Here is a 21,605-nt window from a genome sequence, read left to right on the forward strand (position 1 = left end):
GTATGTACGAGCCTGGACCGAAATGGGTGCTTAAAGCATGGACTTAACGCTCTGATGACACCAAAGCGTGGGACGGACTCCAGAGACCCAAGATCAACAGAATTACACATCAGGGACCCAAGAAAATCAAGGAATTGAAGCTCAAGTGGCCTGAAAAGTGTCCAGAATGCAAGATCATAGGGTTCCCACCATCTGATCAGTTCGAAACTTCATACGTGGCCTGAGGACCATAAATAAACCGTACACGTAAAATTTCAGCTCCTGGATCACTGTGGAAGTGGCCCAACGGACAGATCAGCCCCTTTAATCATTATGTGGGCCCCGCCTGATATCTGGATATACTCCAATTTTGGTCTCAACGCCTCAAACTACATGTCAAAACAGATGGATGGAGCAGATTTCTTACAAACATCACCATGGGACCCACACATGCAGTGCACGTGCAAGGTGCACAAGTGCACCGGACGAACATAAAAAAAATAATAAGTCGGTCAGCAGGCGCTGACCGACTCAAACTCAAATTTCTTTAATTACGCAACAGCGTAACGCTGCCGACCGCCGGTTCCTCTCTGTGGGGCCCATTCATCATCCAAATCGTCAATCTGGACCGTCCATTATGTACAGAGGAGGGTTATTAACCTCACCTAGGTGGAATTTTTCTAGGAAGCAGCGTGTAGCGGATTTTGACCGTCGAAACTCAGGTTGAACGGTGATATGAAAAATCAGGTGGGCCGCTTCAGCGTCGATCCAAAACCGACCATATCCGAACGGTTTTGTGAGTAGAATACAGTGGACGTCGTGGATTCCTCGAATCAGCAGTGAAGTGGGCCCCACCAACAGTACAGCGCTCGGACGTGCGCGCCTCTGTTCACGCGATCCGGGAAATCCAGAATTTTCGGCCGATTGTGGGCCACTGTCTGTGATCGGATTGGTGATCCAAACCGTCCAGATGATGCCCAAGCCAGGATTGACCCTAGCCATGGAGAAATTTTGACTCCAAGGAAGATCGTTGTCTTGCAAACACATTCCAAACGCGAGTCAGGCTGCGTTCCTACGCAGGCGGTTTGAATAGCTGGCTGCGTAAATTTTCCGCGGATCCCAGCAACGAATGGACTCTCTTCGTACCTGTGAAATAAAGAGAGAATGAACGTGGAACGGGAGAAAAAAAGAGGATGGAAGGAGGAGAGCTTGGCTTGGTTCGGGGGGGTCGGTTTTGGTTTTGAAGGAGAGAGAGAGGAGCTCGGTTTAGGAGGGAGTTGCTGCTGCTGCACGTGAGGGAAGAAAAACAGAGGTCGGCTGAAGGTGGGCTCGTCTTTAGCTGAGGCAGCGTGTGAGGGACGGTGGGATCAACAGGGTTTGGCTTTGAAGGAAGGAAGGAAAGGAAGAAAAAAGAAGAAACAGAGAAGGACGTACGGCTGGCTTAGGTTTGGGCTGGCACGTGAGCTAAGCCTGGTTTTTCTCTTCTTTTCCTTTATATTTCCTTTATTTTTTTTTAATGATCAGCCCATCCATGTGTGGCTAACCCTCTTAGCTAGGGCTAAGAGGTGAAGCCTGTAGCGAGATGGGAGAGTTTATTCCATGCAAGTAGATTAAATTTCTGAACTTAATTTGATTTAGTTGATTATTATAAGGAATATTTTTATTAGTCTTTAATGGTCTGTTGTGACTGAAATTACAATGGGTTTGCAATGACTTTGAATATTTCTTTCCTCTTTTTATATTTATGAAGTCAGAAAGCCCTGTTGTTCATCATTGTCCCATGGGCATGGTAGGATGATAGTACCTTCCTGATCTTCGTACATTGTTGATTGGTTGGTAATTAGTTTAATCCTGTTGTTTACCTTGTCTCCTGGGCATGGTTTGATGATGGAATCCATTCTAATTCATATACCTTTCATCTCTTGAAAACCAGATCAAATAAGTTCAGTTTGAATTCCATAACCATTGATGCAGGCATAAGATCTCCCTGATCTCTACAAGTGGATCCTCTGAATCCCTAGTTTCCTTCCTCTGAATTTCTTAAAGTTTTAGATAATTATTCTACAATTATTCCTTAAATTTCTATTTGGTTAGATCTTATCTTAGTCTAGTTCTAGTTTTACCTGGTTTCAGATAACGTACAGATATCAGTCCCTGTGGATTCGACCTCGGTCTTACCGAGTTTATTACTACATCACAACCCTGCACTTGGGGTGTGAACAATACCACAAACATGCTAGCGTGGACTTTATTACAAATGATACAACTCCACACGTGAGATATTCCCAATCAACTTGTAAAGGTTAGTGCTCTGTTATACTTTCATAACAATGAGTGCCCCCCTTGAAACCTTCAAGACACTATCAAATCCATTAAACTTGCACCAAAGTGCCTCAAGAGCCCCTAAAGATATCAAATTCTTCCTTAGATTGAGAATGTGTCTCACATCTGTTAGAATATGCTCTGTTGATGTAGAAATTTGGTCGATCCTGCCTCACCTCCTGCGAGCCGCTGAGTATCTACTAATTAATTGAGATACAAGAGAATACACTAGGGGCACCGATTAAGGCCGAGGACCCTCCGATGCTAAGTCAGGGTAGGTTTGCAGAACGAGTAGAAGAATTGGGATCGTTGTGTGTCTCTTGCTTCCTTTCGCCATAGTAGAACCTCTGTAAGATGGGAACGGCTTTAATGTCGTTCCCACAGACAGACTAACTGTTGATGTAGAAATCTGAACGTCCTCCTTAGACCACTTGATACCTGCAAGAGAAGATAGAGATGGAGACCCTGCCTTTAGTAGGGGACCCTCTGATGCCAAAGTCAAGCAGGCAAGCTAGGTTTAATAGAACGTAGGGTTTTAGAGGTGATTTTTGCGTACCTTTCATTGTAGAATGACTTTTTATTTATATCTGATAGGTGTGGTGGCGTAGATGGCAATCTCCCTACTTGGTAGGTGCATATTGTAGAGGAAATCTTTCCTTGAGCGTGTTGTGGTTATCTTTCGAGATCTTCAGCGAGGATCTCGGACAGATTTCTTTGATAAGATCTCCGAGTGGTCGTGATTAGAAGAAACATGTAATAGATGAGAGAGGCCGAGCATCTGAACTGACCTACATAGTCATCCTAAGGAGTAGTTTACCGACCTGAATTCTCTGATGGGTCATAGTGAAGCTTTCTCTTAACATTAAGTAGATTACCAACCTGCTGACATCTCCCTGAATGTTGTATCCGAGCACTGATACCAAGCTCCCTTCTTTAGTAGAACATAAGCGAAATTGGGGATGACCATCATCTTCATCTTATCGTACGGTGTAGGAACTCTCTCGCAAGTCTTCCGAGCAGAGCGTACTCAGTCCCATACGGGATTAAGCCTCGAAGGCTTCTCCAGGAGATCTAAATATTATCTTAGATATGAAAGGGGCCATGAGAGAGCTTGACATCGTACAATAATAGTACATCACTTTCTAGTCGTTGAGGAGCTCCTCGGTCATGATTGGCACAAGTCGACCACACATTGTGCACAGATGTCCGAGCCGACCTCGTACTTCTAACTAGTTCATTTTTACCTATAACATGCTCCATCCCATCAAAATCTTAATGTGCACCGATCCGACACTAAGTACCTTACAAGTCATGTCATTGCCCATAAACACCTAACCACAATTGTACTCAATGTAACTCTTGAACTAGCTCCAATGAGAGGTAATGTGATATGAAGCCCCCGAATACAAAATTTACATGTTGCTAAGATATCAAAATTTAGATGCAGTCAATACGTCACAACTACCTATCTCCTCACTAAATTATATTATGTTGGCCTCCCTCAATGAATCCTCTGACTTCACTGCTTTGTGGGTTTTAAGATTCCAACAATCCTTCTTCATATGTCCCAACCTCCCATAATTATAGTACTTCATCTTCTCTTTGCCCTTAGACTCAGACATATATTGCAAATTTTCCTTCTCTCACTCAAAAACTCTTCCCCTAGCAACCAACGCATCCATAGAAAAACCCCCGCCACTGTCCTTCTTTCTCAACTGCTTCGAATGAAGGGTAAAGTAACAATTTCGACATCAATGGTCTCCCTACCGTGGTACATAGTGTCTATGAGACTCTCATAGGACACTGGAAGAAAATTTAATAGGATCAAGGCTTGGTCTTCCTTATTGATCTTCACCTCCACACTCATCAACTTGCAAAGTAGTTGATTGAATATGATAATATGTTTGTTCAGATCCGAACTTTCCACCATCTTCAAATTATAGAATTGTTTCTTCAAATACAAACAATTACTAAGAGATTTTGTCATGTACAAACTTTCTAACTACATTCAAAACCTTACAGTGGTCTTCTGATAAAGGACATTAAAAAGGACATCATCCACCAAACATAATTTGATCGAGGTAATCGCCCTCTGATCAAGTTATTCTCACTTTTCATTGTTTATAGTCGCAGGACGCTTCGTTATACCAATGAGTGTATGTTGTAATCCTTGTTGAACTAGAATTCCTCTCATCTTCACCTTCCATAGTTCAAAATTATTTTTTCGGTAAACTTATATGTCTCATAATTCATGTTAGATCCTTTCAACGCCATGTCTCAGGTTCAAACTCGAATCCCAACGTATAGCTCTGATACCACTTGTTAGGAATTACGAAAGCAAACCTAAGTCGAACTAAACAAGCGAAAGATAAACGCAAACAAAGTAACAGAAAGAACACATGATTTTATGTGGAAAACCTTTGTAGGAAAAAACCATGACACAAAGTGACAAGTAAATCTACTTTGAAAATGAATTATAAGATATTATATCAACTTACAGATGCAAAAATCCTAGTTTTCTCACTTCCAAACCTTAAAAATAATTTAACCCTCCTTATTCTTCCTTAATCCCAAATTACACCCAATATATAGTGTTACACCCATAGTAGAAAAAAATTGTTCAATTACACAAAACTACATACGTCGTCGATCTAAGCATTGATTGATCAACCCTCAATCAATCGAGTCTCCCCCATTCTCCAGCAATCAAACATACTCAAAAGTATCTAGAGAGTTAATATGTATTTTTGAATTATCTCAGTCAATCAAGCTTCAAGTTCAATCAATCAAACATGTCGAAAGCTATCTGGCGAGCAATCTCATATATCCGGGATATTATCGATCGATCAAACATGGTTGTCGATTGACCAAAATTCCCTATTCCAATATAGATTGGAAACACCAATTTCAACACTCCCTTGGGTTCTAACCAACGATTTCAACTGCATCATATTTATTTAAGAAAAGTATAGAGGTGCAAACCAATGCTAAAAGCATATTGAAGAATTTAACGATTGCCTTTCTTCCATGGCCTTTGAAGACTTTACTCACTCGAGTAATATATGTTTTAGTCTAATTCAAGTTCTTACTCCCAAAGAATTGAGTGCGGGCAAAATAGGCTTTTAGTCAAATCTACCTTCACAATTTTCTTTGAGAGCTATAAAGTTTCTTATATGCTCCAAGCCTTTCTAATCATGTTCTTATGTTGTTGGACCCTGATTCATCTACTTTTAGCAATAAAACACTTATTTTATTCTTCAAATATTAGTGAAAAATTAAGAGCTTCTTCCACATTGTGAAAGGAGCTTAGGATATTGATGTTAATGGCTCTCTTATGTTTGTAGTTGCCTCCGAGCTCAAATGGGTCAAGTCGCCCTTAAAAACTAAATAGCTAGCATGCCTAGGCTAACTAATCAAATTCTTAAAACAAAAAATGATCTTAAGCTGATTCGATTTGTGATCCAATCGGACCCATCTCATGCCAATATTAAGAATGAAAAAGTGGCTAAGGAAAACTTAGGCCACCTCCAAAGCATGGAATTATCAATGCTAGGCAAAAGGCTAGAGAGATTAAGTTGAATCTTGGAGATACCAAATCAAAATACTTTTACTCATCAATTAAATGTAGATAGGCGTCATTAAAAATCTAAAAATTAAGGATAATAATAGTAATATTTGTGAAGGTCAAAATAAGATTAAAAATACACTTGCTTATTATTTTTATAATATCCTCACTTGTAATCAAAGATATATCTCTCATGTTGATATGAGTTTTATTGATAATCTTAGGAAATTATCTCAATATCAAAGTAACAATATTATAAGTCAATTTTTATTTCTAAGATAGAAACTACTACTAAAATTTTCAAATCCAAATAAGGCTCTTAGACCTGATGGTTTCAACGCCCACTTATATAAGGTCAGCTGGCTAATTATTGGGAAGGATGTTTGTAATGATATTATTAGCTTCTTCCAATCTTTCATAATTCTTATGTAATTAAACAACACGTTTATTTTTTAATTATTCCTAAGAGACAAAACTATAAATCCCCAAATGACCTAAGACCTATATCCTTAATAAATGAGATATATAGAATTATCTCTAAAATCATGTTCGACTGAATAAATATAATTATGTCTAAAATTAGTAAACATTCTCAATCCACCTTCATTCCAAGTCAAAATATCTCTCTTCTTAGTCTCGATCTCATTCATGGTCTCCATCATGAAAAAGGTCCACCTAGAATATAGGTCAAAGTTGACCTTAAAAAGGCTTTTGACTCTGTAAGATGGAAATTTATCTTAGAAGCCTTTCAAGCCCTAAATTGTTTAGATGAGTGAATTGGTTGGATTCATGCCCCACATATCCTGCCCAACTTTCTTGGTGATTGTTAATAAGGAGGTTTGCTGCTTCGTCAAGAGTAAAAGGGGTCTCCATTAAGGAGATCCCTCTCCTTTTCTCTTTGCTATTATCATGGAGATGTTTTCTATCCTCCTTTTGAAATATTGTGATAATGGTATAATAAGAGCCCCTTTTTCTATGGGAACTATCACCATATCTCATCTTCTCTTTGTCAATAACTAGCTGAATTTTGCCGGTGCAGACCCTTAATTTTCCATGAAATTGAGAAGTCTTTTTATAAACTTCAGTGATTACTTTGGTCTAAGAATCAACCTGTAAAAAAAGTGTCATTTTATTATTTAGATCATGTCAGTGCAAGGATACTATAAAAGCCATTTTGAATATTAAAGAGGAGGAGCTCTCTATTAGATATCTTGGGATTCCTTTATTCTCGATCAAGCTTCATATTCACGACTATGAATCTTTAATTGATAGTGTTAATAGAAAGCTTGAAGGATAGAAAGCAACCCATCTATCTTTTTTTGGCATATTAAAGCTAATAAAATCAATGCTCTCAAATCTTCACATACATCAGTTGCATGTTTTCTTGCTTCCTAAAACATGCTATGATATTATTGAAAGGTGCATCAAAAATTTCCTATAGGATTTCATTAAATTTTAAGAATGAAGGTGGGCTTAGGACTATCTTGCTTGAGACCACCAAGGCTTTGCCTTCTTAAACAATTTTGAAATTTTCTTTGCGAAGAAAGCCTAGAAAATGTGGGTTCAAACTAAATATATTGGATCAAAGTAAATATGGTAGCTAAAAAATTCTCTCAATGTATTGTGGGCGTGGTGAAGCATCCTTAGTGTCTGTGACATTACCAAGAGGCATACCAGATTCTTGGTTGGAAATGGATATCTTACTAACTTGTGGAATGACCCAAACTCAACTCTTTCTCTTGATTCATATCCATACGGTAGCAACTATATGAGTGGAGTTGAAGACAGCAACTTGGGATGAGTTGTCTCCAACAGGAAGAGTCTGATGTAGGTGAAGTGGTCTCAAGGGCCACAGTTCATCTCTATTTTGCCAGGAGTTTGGGTTCTTTGTAATATTGAACTTTTGATTTGTTATTTTGGTTTTCTTCTTTGTTAGTTTTATTGTTAGAAAATTATAAGGTTATCTTAATTATTTTTTAATTAGTTGATGGTTAATTATGATTAACACACTAATCACCACCATAGTTAAAGATTATTTACACTTGTTTTATAAATACTTGGTTTGAGAGATTTCAAGGGCTTTTGGAATTTTAAAATGAAAAATCATTCTCTTCTAAGTGGAGAGAGAGAAGAAGATGAAGGAAATTACCCTTCTCTTACTCTCTTACACTAACGGAGACAGCTCAATCGACAACACTCAATACATCTGTGGATCCATCTTAAAAGGACTTGTTACAGATTATGCTAGAGCCGCTCACTGGAGTTCGATTCCTCACTGTGCCTGGCTTTCACATCATAATCATAAACATCCCGTCCATGGCTGCAGAAAATAGGGCCTTGACTGTCCAAATGTACTGATACTGCATCAAACATGCACATAACATATTGGAGGGTAGAAGTTGCTGGGTTTCGATAGGGTGCAATTCGGTTTCCAGCTCCGGATTACATCCTTAGATTGAGATAAACTGTTCACATTCTCATTACTATCATATAGATGCTATGATCTTAAAAAATAATAATTATATATAAAAAAAGAGAGCCATGCTTCATGGATGATCCTGCCCTTTGAATCTTAGATTTGAGTATGAGCTGTTGACTATTCACCTTCATATGCTAACATCCTTCCAACAAAGGCTTCTTACAATGGCCCAGGTAGAATAGAATCCAGAGCATGAACAGTTGAGATCATCATTTAAGATGCAATTATAGGGATGGAAACTGCCCCTCAGTAGGGGGCATTCTATCCGATCAAAACCCATAGTTGCGAAATATACAGTACACCATCAAATACATAAAACACATCTGGAAATTACATGGAGTTGGGATGAACAACAAAACGCAAGAAAAATAAAATATTCACCAAATACTGGCCAGAGGAATCATTGGTACCTGATGCATCAGCACCTGGTGCCCTGTTGCATCCAGTCCATACAAGTGGGCCACATGCTTCAATGAACACAATCTGGACAGTTAATCTTATGCACCTAACATTCTTCTAATATTAGCACGTCGCAGTTCATTTCAAAAAAAACTCGAACAGAGCAACCCCGACTGAAACGAGAAATGCCCCAAATTTTCAGATGAGAAGATCCTAGCCATCCAATCATTGTCCTATGCAGATGCTGCTGCTTTCTTCTCCTATTTTGTTGGCCACCCAACGGATGGTAAAGAGAACCATACAAGAATAAATATTCTTCTCAAGGTCTGTAAACCATGCATACCTCTTGCAGTTCCTGCCACAATAATTAATACAGTAAAAAAAGCCAGCCAAAAGAGATGGAGATGCAACCCAAAAGGGAAGCAATAGTTAAGAGTAGGGTAACAAACAGGTCGGGCCAGGATTACTTCGGGCCCGGTTATAAATTGATCCAGGTTTGCCTGGCCAGATCTATTAAAACAAAATTGATTTTTCTGGGCCCGAATCCGTTCAATATTCAGCCCAAGTGATGCTAGTGCCTGAAGTGCCTCACTTTGGTGAAGAGGAGAGGGACCCCATACTTGTTGCAACACTCAATGGCATCCTTGTCTCTGATACTGCCACCTGGTTCTACGATCAACCCAATCCCTTTCTCGCATGCTTCTTCCACCGCATCATTCCATGCTGTCCATATCATGCCCACAAAATCATATGAGGTAGATTATGGTGCTAATGCATACACCCAATTCATTAATCATTGACTCGATTTTGTACAAGGCCCACTTTAAATGGGCCTGAACCAGAAATTAAAATGGATTCAATAATCCTAACATTGAGTCAGATTCTCAGTAGGTAAATAGATTAACCCCACCAAAGTTTTGTTATGAACATCTTTTCTCTAAAAAGAAAAATCCTCCAGTTGAAGAGTTTGGATTCTCTACCCAATGTGATTTCCATCCTAACACCCATGCACGATAATTCCCTCCGTCCCTCTCCCCCACAAACTACTAACAAACATTCTATGTTTTGTGAAATCAGACACCAAATGTATTTGTAGTTATGTAAATCATGGTTTTAAAACTGAAATTCAACCCAAAAGCTCAATTTTTTCCTTTTATTTTTTATTTTTTTCCTTCAAGACTCCCCAAATGTATTTGTAGTTATGTAAACCATGGTTTTAAAAATGAAATTCAACCCAAAAGCTCAACTTTTTTTACCCCTTCAAGACTCCCTCTCACCCACCCTCTCAAGTCTCAACTGAGTTTCTTTTTTTTCTTTTTTTTTGAAGTCTTGAAATCCAAGACTCCATCTCGACCAAGATTTAAGTGACTGTATGAACAACAAGGAGGCTACACATAAACTCTGATTGAGATTCTTATGATGCCCCTACATATTGGGGCCGTGTTTGGGTATACAGATCAATCAAATTGTGAAGATTAAGTTTATCCACAGAACAAGTGACGAGAATTAATGAGGTTTCCTAGCAATCATAACAAGTAGGCTTCAAATTATAGTTCTGTTTAACTGAAATTCGGTGACCAGCCGCCTATATGAATGTTAAGGAAGAAATATAAAATTTGGTTGTCTGCTTGGTTAGTATAATAATTGCAATTCAATTCAAAAGCTACCATCAGCGTTTGCCTACAATTTTAAATACATACTAGAAGAATTGATCACTTACCGAATGGGAAAAAGGCATCACTAGCCAAAGCTGCTCCTTTAGCCTCTTCTCCTGCTTTTCTGAAAGCTATCCTCAAACTCTCCAGACGGTTTGGTTGTCCACTCCCCATCCCTAACATGCAGTTATTCTGCGGAAAATGTGACAAGGCAGCTCAGATATGCTATTCGTATGTTCTGAAGTCACTAAATGTCATATATACTTCACAACAGCCAAAAATGCTAATCATTGCTACTTACAATTCTTGGAATCCAATGCATATACCAAAACTGCCTACTTCCCTTCATCTTATTAACTGTTGGGACAACTGCCAAGTTCCATCGATGCATTGATTTCTAATTCTATCCTTCCTCATCTTGTCAGTCATCCATTCACATCACTAAATATTGATCATGGTTTCCAGATTGAAAATGTAGGGGTCAGAGATCTTGGTGACATCAGTCATGATCCATTTTAAAAAAGATAAAAGGATTCAGGATCTTGTCAATCACTGAAAAATATGAAGGACACAGTATTTCTTTTATGCATGTATGATTTGTCTATGGAAAGAGAAAAAAGCCACATCTAAAATGACATGGATGCACCTTTCGAAATCTCACAGCTAATACAATTGCAGATGCTTTAGCTTGCAACATTCCACAAACCAATAAATCTATTTTGTTCTTATAAAACATCATGTACATTTAAATTGCACAAGTTTGAAGAAAATTCAACAATTGATGAAAACCAAGCTTATGTTTTTTTTTATTTCTTCTTCTTTTTTTCTCGTTTTTGTTTGTAAATGGTGCAAGAGCATTCGAAATGTATAAGAGTGAAGCAACAATCATCATTGAAAAATTTAAGGATATTCTTTCACCGAAAATTGAGACCTTGCATTCATATAGAGGAATCAGATCACGGGCAATCTCATGAGAAGTCAAAGGATCTTATTTCACTTGCAGAAAGTCAAGGCCTTGCATTCATATAGGAGAATCAGATTACTGGCAATCTCATGAAAAGTCTTAAGGCAGATTCATAAATAATTCTTTTTTTGCTACGTCAGTTAAAATCATGGATGGATCTACAGCTGATGTTTATGATTATATTTTGGTTTACTTGTTTGGGCTATTAACAGTACTAACCTTGGCTATTACAATGGCATTGCTCTTGACATGCTTAACACATAGCCATGCAAACTCTGCATCCTGAAGCTCGCTTTCTCCCGGACTCTTTTCGGAGACAACACCAAATTCAATGTCTTCCGGGGTCAAATCATCAGAGTCCTGGGCTAACCAGCCCCCACCAACCTGTCTTAGTGAAAGTTTTCCTTTCTCATTCTTGCTTGCCTCAAGGATCCTCAGGGTCTTCGACTTGCCACGGAGGACCTCAAGACCCCTCTCCGAATACTTGGGTGCAACCACTATCTCGAAAACATCCATGTCTCACCATCTGTTGGGCTCCTAAACTCTCGGATTTCCTTTGCTAGATCCTTGAACATACAAAATGATATATCAATGCATGCAAGTCAAGTTTCCTGTATGATACATTTAACAAAAATGACTTACCTCATCAATTTCCACATTGAAGGCTACTATACCACCAAAAGCACTAACTGGGTCTGCTTTTACGGCTAGCCTATATGCTTCAAGAATGTCGCCCCGTGACGCTACCCCGCAGGGATTTGTATGCTTTACAATCACACATGTTGGACGCTTGAATTCTGACACACAGTTCCAAGCTGCATCTGCATCTAAATAGTTATTATAAGACATCTCCTGCACAAAGAAAGGTGGTGAGATATAAATGTGTCAGCCATAAAGAGTATAGGATCATTACATATGATTCATACATTTCAGAGCATGACTCGCCGGTGACTTATTTTGTTGACTACCGAGACTGAGTTGACTTAGGTTTCGGACAAGCCATGTCATTATGCACACATATAATGCAAAAACTCAGGTGCTGCCAAGGCCACTCACCAGAAGTACAAATTCTAATTCACTAATAATAAACAAAAGGTTGTCATTTGCACAGCATCCAACAGACTTCATGCTTTCTACATATATCTACTTCCTATAGAGCCTAAGTTGGTAAAATTACTTAAAAGCTAAAATGTCGTAACTTTTTCATACAATGACTAAAGTATCCTTAAATTATAGAGAGCCTAAGTTGGTAAATTTACTTAAAATGTCCTAACTTTTTCATAGAATGACTAAAGAATCCTTAAATTATGTCCTGAATGTAGTAAATACTTTCCATCCATGAAAGTGGTCTTAATGTTTTGGACAATGACTAAAATATCCTTGAGATCATAACCTTGAGTAATACACAAGTTAAGAGAATTTTATAACATCCTCTTTATTTTTCCTACGGAATGACTAAAATGTGCTGAAATACATTAACTATTTCGCTCGAATACTGGTATGTTGAGCCGGTTTTCAGACACGTGCAGGTACTTAAAAACGGTTATGTTACTGGCCGAAATGACCGTACATAACGGTAATGGCGGTGACCATTACACAATACGGGGCCCAAACGGCCAATCTGGAAAACAAAAGGACCCATAACAGTTGTAATGGGTCAATATTGGCTTGTAACAAGCCAATACTTTTTTTTTCCTTTAGAAGGGGGTAAGAAAAACCAACCATTCTGGGGGTCGTAACAGCTATTACGACTATAAGGCTGGTCATTACGGCCACCATTGACATTATTGAATACCTTAGCACTCTCGCGCACACGCCCACCTACGGTGTGCACACACATACACCAACTCATTACCTGCACAATTATCAACATATCTACATCATTTATTCCAAGAAGGCCCAGGCTAAAACCAAGTTCATTCCTTTAAACCCTCCCATTTGCATTGCACGTGCCACCACCCACTAAGTATTGATTTGGACAAAATGATTCACTGAATGAGAACTGTGTAATTTGGTTTACTCACCTTCCCATGGTGTTGTATAGCAGTTGCAATTCCACCAGCATTCACCACCGATAGACTCTTATCGGCATAAAATGCAGCTTTTTGATGAGGGTTTTCACCATATCGAAGCGAACATTGCAGTTTGAGAGGCACTGTTAAGCTTGGAGGAAACTTATCCCCTAACAAGGAAAGAATCACATAAACTGGTTGGTCACAAAAGCAAAATGAGTTTGCATATAACAAGGAGATTAAGCAAAAGTCACCTCCTCCTGATTGCTTCCACAGCCACTCCGAAACGGCCGAATCATAAGAAGCAACATGCTGGAAAGCCTTCCAAGCAAGCTTCCTTCGGAACTGCTGCTCATCATGTTCTTTTCCTTGCGGAAATTCAAGGAGGGCAGGATAGTCCTTGACATCAACAACTACCAGAACATCCTTGTGATTCTGTTAATGTGCATGCACTCAGTGCAAACATAATAAAAAATTCATTAAACCATTGGTGTTGAAATAATAACCTTCGCAGCAGCTCTGATCAAGGTAGGCCCACCAATATCAATGTTCTCTATGCCATCTTCAAATGTAATTCCACTGGTAGAAGTAACCTTCTCAACAAAAGGATACAAGTTCACCACCACTATGTCAAATGTCCCTGTAAGAAAACAGGTTCCAATAGTAACTACAATAGCTATCTACATGTAACAAGTTGATCATAGAGCTTCGCTCTGCCATGTGCACCTCTCCATAAGCAGCAAAACATGCCAACCTGGCACATATGAGGGACAGCTGAGCGTTGAATCAGGTGTGGGCCCACTGCACGGATGATCAGGCCAAACAATCAGGCCAGTGCACTGATAATGATGGTGACACATGCAAAGAAACAAGGGATGGTTTTTAAAAATGACAACAGGCCCCATTTAACATACACGTGACCTGTCTGATGAGACAACCAGCCTCACTACATGGTGAGGCCGACTAGATGCCAACTTCAGATGCCCCACACACCCCACATGCAAAGGTGTGCAGGCTTAGCAATGTTAATCATAGCTACAACATTTTTCTTATAGAAAGGCATCCAGAATGCGATCTGAAAATTGAATGTAAGGCCTAGTTTGGATGTAACAACAAATTGGATTCCAGCATATGGTAAATCAAATAACACCAAAAAATAGCGCCATTACACAAGCTTGAATTGCACCTTGGGATGTGCACATGTCATCACTTATCTGTCAAACCAAGCCATCCCCAGTGGAGAGCAACATTGGGGTGGAGGATAAAAGAATAACTCACTGCTTATGTGGGGAGCAACAGTGGGGTGGTGGATAAAAGAATAACTCACTGCTTATGTGGGGAGCTACACCATTTGCTTTCCAGCAAATGACATAACCTCCAAATGAAGCCGAATGTAGTGGAGGGAGACAGCATGCCCACCATCATCAATGCAGCAGGCATGCATAGTAACAGACTGGAACTCACCGATTCCATGTTTACTAAGAGCTTCCATGTGATGGTTCTGATCTCTTCGAGCCAGAATACCACCATGTACATTAGGATGTAAGGTTTTCACACGACCATCAAGCTGCAAAATAAAATAACAGACACATTTCACACATTAGTTGGGATAAAGGGTTAGATGATGATGATATCCACAGTTCACATCTTATCTTGGGTTATTTAAAGTAGAATGCAAATAAACAATATATATATATATTTGAAGTACTAGCAATATGAGACTTTTGTCTGATTGGTAAAAGGTATAATTAAAAATCCAGAACCAAGATAGTCACATTTACAATTCAAGAATCTAAGGAAACTCAAATTAATTACTAATTACCAAAAACTCATGGATAACAATGCAATTACTAATTTAGAACATAACTCATAAAAAACGACATGTCAAGCAAGGTTGGATACAGTATGATCACTTCAACTTTCCCGAGAATAGTATGAAAATTCTGGGGAGTACAGGCATGCTACTACATGCACTAACAAAATTAGTCATTCAGTCATTACTAACACTGTTGCTACAGCGCAAGCACCATCATGCATACAGAAATCATATTCAGCAAATTTGGGGAACAACAATGATAATTCAGCAAATCTGGGGAACAAGACAGGATGTAGTGAAAGGAAACATCAAGACTGGGGGTGTACACGAACCGAGTTAGCTCGGTTAGCTCGCTCGACTCGACTCGAAAAAGCTCGATTCAACTCGGTTCGAAGCTGAGTTCGAGCTGATGTTTTGAGCTCGAAAAAATTTTGAACCAAGCTCGACTCGACTCGGATCGAACCCCAACTCAAATCGAACTCGGATCGAACTAGTTCAGTGACTCAGTTACTTTGATATTGATGTTGCTCACCAAGTGTTTGATGAAATGACTCAACAAAGTGTCGGCTAGTGGCAAGGATGGTATGTATATGAAACAAATATCATTTTTTCTTGATTTTGATGTTGGCTACAAGGTGTTTGATGAAATACTTGTAAACAGTTGCTGCTGTTTTACATACCGTGAGAAATTGAAAGTGCACAGCATGTGTTTGTGAAAATGTCGCAGAGGCTCGATTTTGGCTCGAACTCAGCTCGTACTGGCCCGAGCTTCTGACTGAATCGAGCCGAGCTCGCCAGTCAGGCTCAAAGACCGAGCCGAGCCAAGTTTGAGCTGGGGTCAGCTAGTGGCTGAGCCGAGTCGAGCTGAGGCCAACTCGACTTGGTGTACACCCATAATCAAGACAACATTAACAGAGCCACCAAGATGTAGCAAACTTCAAGGAAATTGAAATTAATTAATAAAATTGAATATGTCATGGGTTATCTTCATATACCCCCAATGTTTGAATTTGTTAAAACCTTCTCCCTCCCTCTCAAAAAAAACCCTGAGCTCCTCCCTAGTGCACCCTCCTCTCTCATCTCTCTCAATATGACTCGCAATGGGATTGAAACCACTACAATTTGCCCCATGTCAGTCCATATCGGCACATTTTAGTCCTGTATAGATATGGCTCAAGCAATACAAATCCATATTAGACAAAAAATAAAACCAAGTCATGTAGTTCTTTTGTAGGATCCCAGTCCTTTGTAACACAGTCCAAGCACACGTGTCCCAATCTGCACCGTTGATAGACTGTACGCATCAATCAAATGGTGTCAGACAACTAGGAGTAAACTAAACAGCCCATCCTCTTCTCTCCTCTCTCTTTCTTCTTCTCTATTCCATCTCCCTTTCCCCCATTTTACAATTGCAAATCAGGTAAACTGCCATCTACTTATCTTGACTCCCCCTAAGCATTGGCAAGCCAGCTAAACATCTTTGGGATGTGGTCGTGGAGAGGATCAGCCTGAGATTATCCAGTTGGAAAGGCCATCTCTGTCCTCTGCATCTCATTAATCAAATCAGCATTGGGGAGCATGCCATTGTATTTTATGTCATTGTCTCAATGCCCAATAGGTGTCATTAATAGATGAAAAAGGGTTAAAGGGGACTTTCTTTGGTGTGGGATTGAAAATAAAAACAAGTTCCATCTTCTAAGTTGGGATAATGTCTGAGGTTGAAGGATAATAGCGAGATGCGGATAAGAGATATGACGTACTTCTTTTTTCTTGAAAGGTGGAGGGCTCGAGTACATGAACCTTGCACTCTGGAGAAAGTGGCTACGGAGATTTAGGAAGGAAGAGGATAGCCTTAGGAAAAGTGTTACTGTTGCAATAAGGGGTGGAAGAAGGGGGTTGCTTTACTTTACAATTGCCATATTGCATGGCTTCTGGTCTTTGAAAGTAATACATAAGATGGGCCCCGTTGGTGTTATGAGCATGAGAGCCCTGCATGTGGGCCTGAATGTGCCTGTAGGCCCACATGCTCATAACACAAGCAGGCACACTTTTTGAGATGAGATATCACTTGTTCCAAGGGGTGGCTCTCACATTTGCTTTAGTCTAGATAGGTGGTGTGGAGAAAGGTAGTTTTCTATAGTCTTGCCTCGGCTATACAGAGTTGTTACAAAAGGAGTGTTCATCTCTTAGTGTGTGCAAGGGATATCGAGTATCTAGGCCCCCTAACTTCAAAGAAACCTTTTTTAATGAGGAATTCAACAAATCTTCCTGTCATGTGAATCTCCTATGTGGTTATGGGAGGTCTTTGGTGAATAGAGATGAATGGGCATGGAACATTTACAACTCTTTCATCTAATGACCTGCATAATATTCATCACATATGGAAGTATTTGGCGCCTCCACATGTTTTGGCTTTGGAAGGCTAGGTGGAAAGAACAAAATGTTAACAATCAATCAACTTAAGCAATAGGCATATCATCATTCCAACTGGGTGCATAGTATTATCGTCTCCAAAAAAAAACAAAAACTGGCCGCATAGTATTTCTTTGAGATGTGGAAACCATGGCCATTTGTTCATGCATTGTGCCATTTGTAGGAGATTTGGTGGTGGATCTTTCATTTTTTCAATGTGGGTTGAGTTACATACAGTTCAATTCCAGGGCTCCTCAATGCGTGCCATTTCAGCAAAGGAAAGAAACAGAGATCACAATTGTGATTAGCCCTTCCTATGATCCTTTGTGCAGTATGATATGAACGAAAGAACAGGACTGCTAGGGACAGTTTGAATTCGCCGCAGGTTATTAAGAAGGCCAAGTGGTTGGTGATCAAGTGGTCCAGATCTTCTTCCACACACAGAAAGATCTGTGGAGTCTTTTCAAAGGTCTCGGGGGAATTCCTCCTATTTATATTTATTGGATGCTGTCTCACCATCCTTTTTACCTCTTTATCTTTATTTTCCTAATAAAAATTTGGTTACCCCTCAAAAAAATTAGTTGAAGAATTGAACTTGCATGAAATCAAATGCCCGCTTCAAGGGATTAATTTCTTCAATTGATTGCAACAGTAATAGTGAGACTGCGGGACAACCCAACAACCTTCTGGCCTAAAACTAGGAGTTCTTTTTTACTTTTTCTTTTTTGAGAGGTATCAATGAAATTTATTAAAATGAGCGCAAAAGGATAAAAAACAAGCAAAAATTACATCCCAAATTGAATGAGATGATGTCTAGAATAAGGATTGAGGTTTATGTTGGCAATACATTTAGCGATCCTCCAAGTTGAAAGACAGCATATGAGAATACACGGTACAACAGGTGAAATCAGGAGGATAGGAAAGAAATGAAATCACCAACTGAATTTTCCGACATCCAACACTAGATAGTGAGTTTTGCTACACCCACAAGTGTGTGCAATAAAGCTCATGTAAATGCCACACATGTGCCAGCATGACATGATAGGTCTGAGATCCAATCCATCCATCAGAATGTCACCACTATATTGATGTCCTAGCCCAAGAAACAGGTTAATGCACTCGTCAGGTGGGCCACAGCATGCAAAACAAATGTACAGCTCTGACAAAAGTGGCTGAACTTTTCTAACCCATACAAGGGTTTCCAATATTGGGGCCCACATACTGATTTGGGCAGATTTTATTTTTGGGAAAACATGAAAAAGTCGGACCAACATGATGGATGGATGAGATCTCGCACATGTGCCATGCTGGCACATGTGTGGCTTGTACAAAAGCTTTATTGCACATGCAAGTGCTCTTAGCAAAGCTCCTAGATAATTTAAAATCACTCTGCAAGAAGGACAATGTTTTAGATGCAAATTGACATTACCAAAATAACTAGAGCTATATAGGAAGAATGTGGGAACAGCTTACCATTTCTGGAAAGCAAGTAAGTTCTTCCACTTTTGTCACAGAGATACCTGCTGCATCTAAAGCTGATGCTGTTCCACCAGTTGAAACGATAGAATACCTATATGTCACAAAGTCAAAATTATGTAAAGTGAACCACAGGCAGCCATGCATGACTAAATGTGAGAAATTACAGCGTTCAAGTCTAGCAATGCATTTTTCTTCATTTTTCTTTTCTTTTCTTTTCCTTTTCTTTCCCTTTCTTTTCTTTTTCAAATTTTATTTTTTATTTTTTAATAGATATAATGCTATATGAGGTAGGTAATAATAAAGGGATGGTATAACCAGTTCACACCAATAGCATGCTGGGAATGAAATGTTGTAATGTCAAGCTACCAATCTAGAAGAAGAACATGAGATTATGTTTGTATGGGGAAAAGGGAAGATGAACATATTGCATAAATTTCTTGCAGCAGAAAATTATACAGTCTCATTATCCTTATCTTTTTCTTTTTTCCCTTTATTTTCCTTTTTATTTTTTATGAATAGAATGCTATATGAGATAGGCAATAAAGGAATGGTATAACTCTTTCACACCAATTGTATGATGGGAATGAAATGTTGTAATGTCAAGCTACAAATCTAGAGAAGAACATAAGATTGTGTTCGTACAAGGAAAAGGGAAGATGGACGTATTGCATAAATTTCTTGCAGCAGAACATTATACAGCGTTGTAGACATATGACGAATACTTACAAAGAGCCTAAAGTTGTATAGACCATGTAAGGTTTAGGGCCAAAATTTCAGTATCTTCCTTTGCATGGAGGGATACCATTGACGAAGAATAAGATCGGAGAAACACATTAGTTGTTCTGCAAGCCCAGAGGATTGGAGATTGTCTGCTGGTTATGGGGAGTGATCTGCAAGTGTAAAATAAGAAGAGGAGTGGTTAAGAGCAGGAGGAAGGTAGGAGAGAAGTCAGTAGAGGGTGAGGCATGTGCTGTTGTTCATCGGTAGACAAATTGGGAGGCCCTGTTTGTCTCTAATCATCCAGCATCAGCATTGACCAATGTTCAAAAGATCTCTTCAAGCATAGAGGCAAGTGGGAGAAATTGTGGTTCCGTAAGAATAGGTATCCAAGAAGAATCAAAGCTTCACCTTAGTGAGGGTGCAATAAGATGTTCCCGAGAGCACCATATCGGAAATCAAAATATCATTTTGGTGAGGAATAATTTTGAGGGTTCAAAGACCAAATCAGTGTTTTATATAGCTACGCTATGTACTGTGTAGCTTAGCCTTAATGCTATGTAACTCATGAAAATAGTTTAAGTAGTGTGTAGCCTACACTACATGATAATTTGCATGTGCTGCATTCAACATAGACTATGCTACACTACGTAACTCACATTACAAGTTATTTTTCATTATAGAATTAAAATCAATTAATGTTTCCAATGAATTGTTGCATTCTTCTATTTTCAATGAAAAGTAGTTAATTTTTTAATGCTTTTAGTAAAATAATATAAGTAACAGTATTAAATCAGTTTCCTTGATTGTTCTCTACCTTTATACTTAATCACTGCCCTTTCCTACTACTTCAGGTTGTGTTTGGTTGTACCAAATATCATGAAATTTTGTTGAATTTCATTATTAATCAGTCTAATTTGGTGCAGAATATCATTAAGTTGGTGCAACCAAGCACAACATTGAATAAAAATCTAGAAGAAGTGTGCTATGTAGCTTACGCCTCATGCTTCAGAGGGGTGAACACTACGCCACACGCTATTTACTATTTAAAACAGGAGACCAAATATGGCCAGGAGGCGGTGGCGAAGGTTCAAGGGAAGGGCAGCTTGATTATGGAGGACGGAGCTCATATTGGTGAATTGTAGGGTCTTCCATAGGTGGCAATACCAAACCTGTTTGTTGGAGGGAGTTGAATAGCTCTATCAGGCTGGCGCAGTAGATTCAGCATGACTGGGTTTTCCATCATTTTGTGATGTTGTAACGGCGATACGGAGGCGTAACGGCGTAAATTTTTTTTTTTTGCCAAAAAAATATGAAAAAATATTGATTAAATCCGGAATATTCTAAGCATTCCAAATATGCATTCATTTATAAATTGGAACATGTTTATGGTGGTGTAACGGTTCACTCTTTGGTGAGAAGTTGTATATTAATTTTTTAATCAGGTAACTTGAATTTGACTACAAAATTCATATATTTAATTTTTTTTAAATATGTAATTTATATACTTAACAACTTGATATTATTTCTCCCTATAGTTCTTTAAAAAAAAATGAAATTAAATTCAGGTAGATGGCGTTACCAATTTGGGGCTGACTTGGAGGACCAATCTATTCTCCAAATCAGCCTCAAATTCATGTCATTTATTGTCATTATCCCACTTATAAATTGGTGGACATTTATTGGATAGTGAATCATAAAAAAATAAAATAAAATCAAAAGGCCCTATTTTAAAAAATAAAAACTCACAAATTAATAATTAAAACTATTTAAGTAATTTGATTTTGGCATTGTGAGTTAGCAATT

The 21,605-nt window shown here is 38.8% G+C and overlaps 1 protein-coding gene across 1 annotated transcript in view; it reads right to left on the reverse strand.

The window, feature by feature from the left end:
* Positions 1-8,637: 8,637 nt before the first annotated feature.
* The window catches only part of LOC131253193 (uncharacterized), a 36,344-nt gene continuing 23,376 nt past the window's right edge, over positions 8,638-21,605 (reverse strand). The window contains 10 exon segments of the mRNA XM_058254074.1: positions 8,638-9,467; positions 10,465-10,591; positions 11,583-11,869; positions 11,872-11,929; positions 12,006-12,215; positions 13,388-13,545; positions 13,630-13,810; positions 13,882-14,015; positions 14,840-14,942; positions 19,077-19,173. Of these exon segments, the coding sequence (XP_058110057.1) occupies positions 9,316-9,467; positions 10,465-10,591; positions 11,583-11,869; positions 11,872-11,929; positions 12,006-12,215; positions 13,388-13,545; positions 13,630-13,810; positions 13,882-14,015; positions 14,840-14,942; positions 19,077-19,173 (1,507 nt within the window). The 3' untranslated portion in view covers positions 8,638-9,315.

Source organism: Magnolia sinica, chromosome 8 (genome assembly GCF_029962835.1).
Source record: "Magnolia sinica isolate HGM2019 chromosome 8, MsV1, whole genome shotgun sequence".
NCBI classification, from domain to species: domain Eukaryota; kingdom Viridiplantae; phylum Streptophyta; class Magnoliopsida; order Magnoliales; family Magnoliaceae; genus Magnolia; species Magnolia sinica.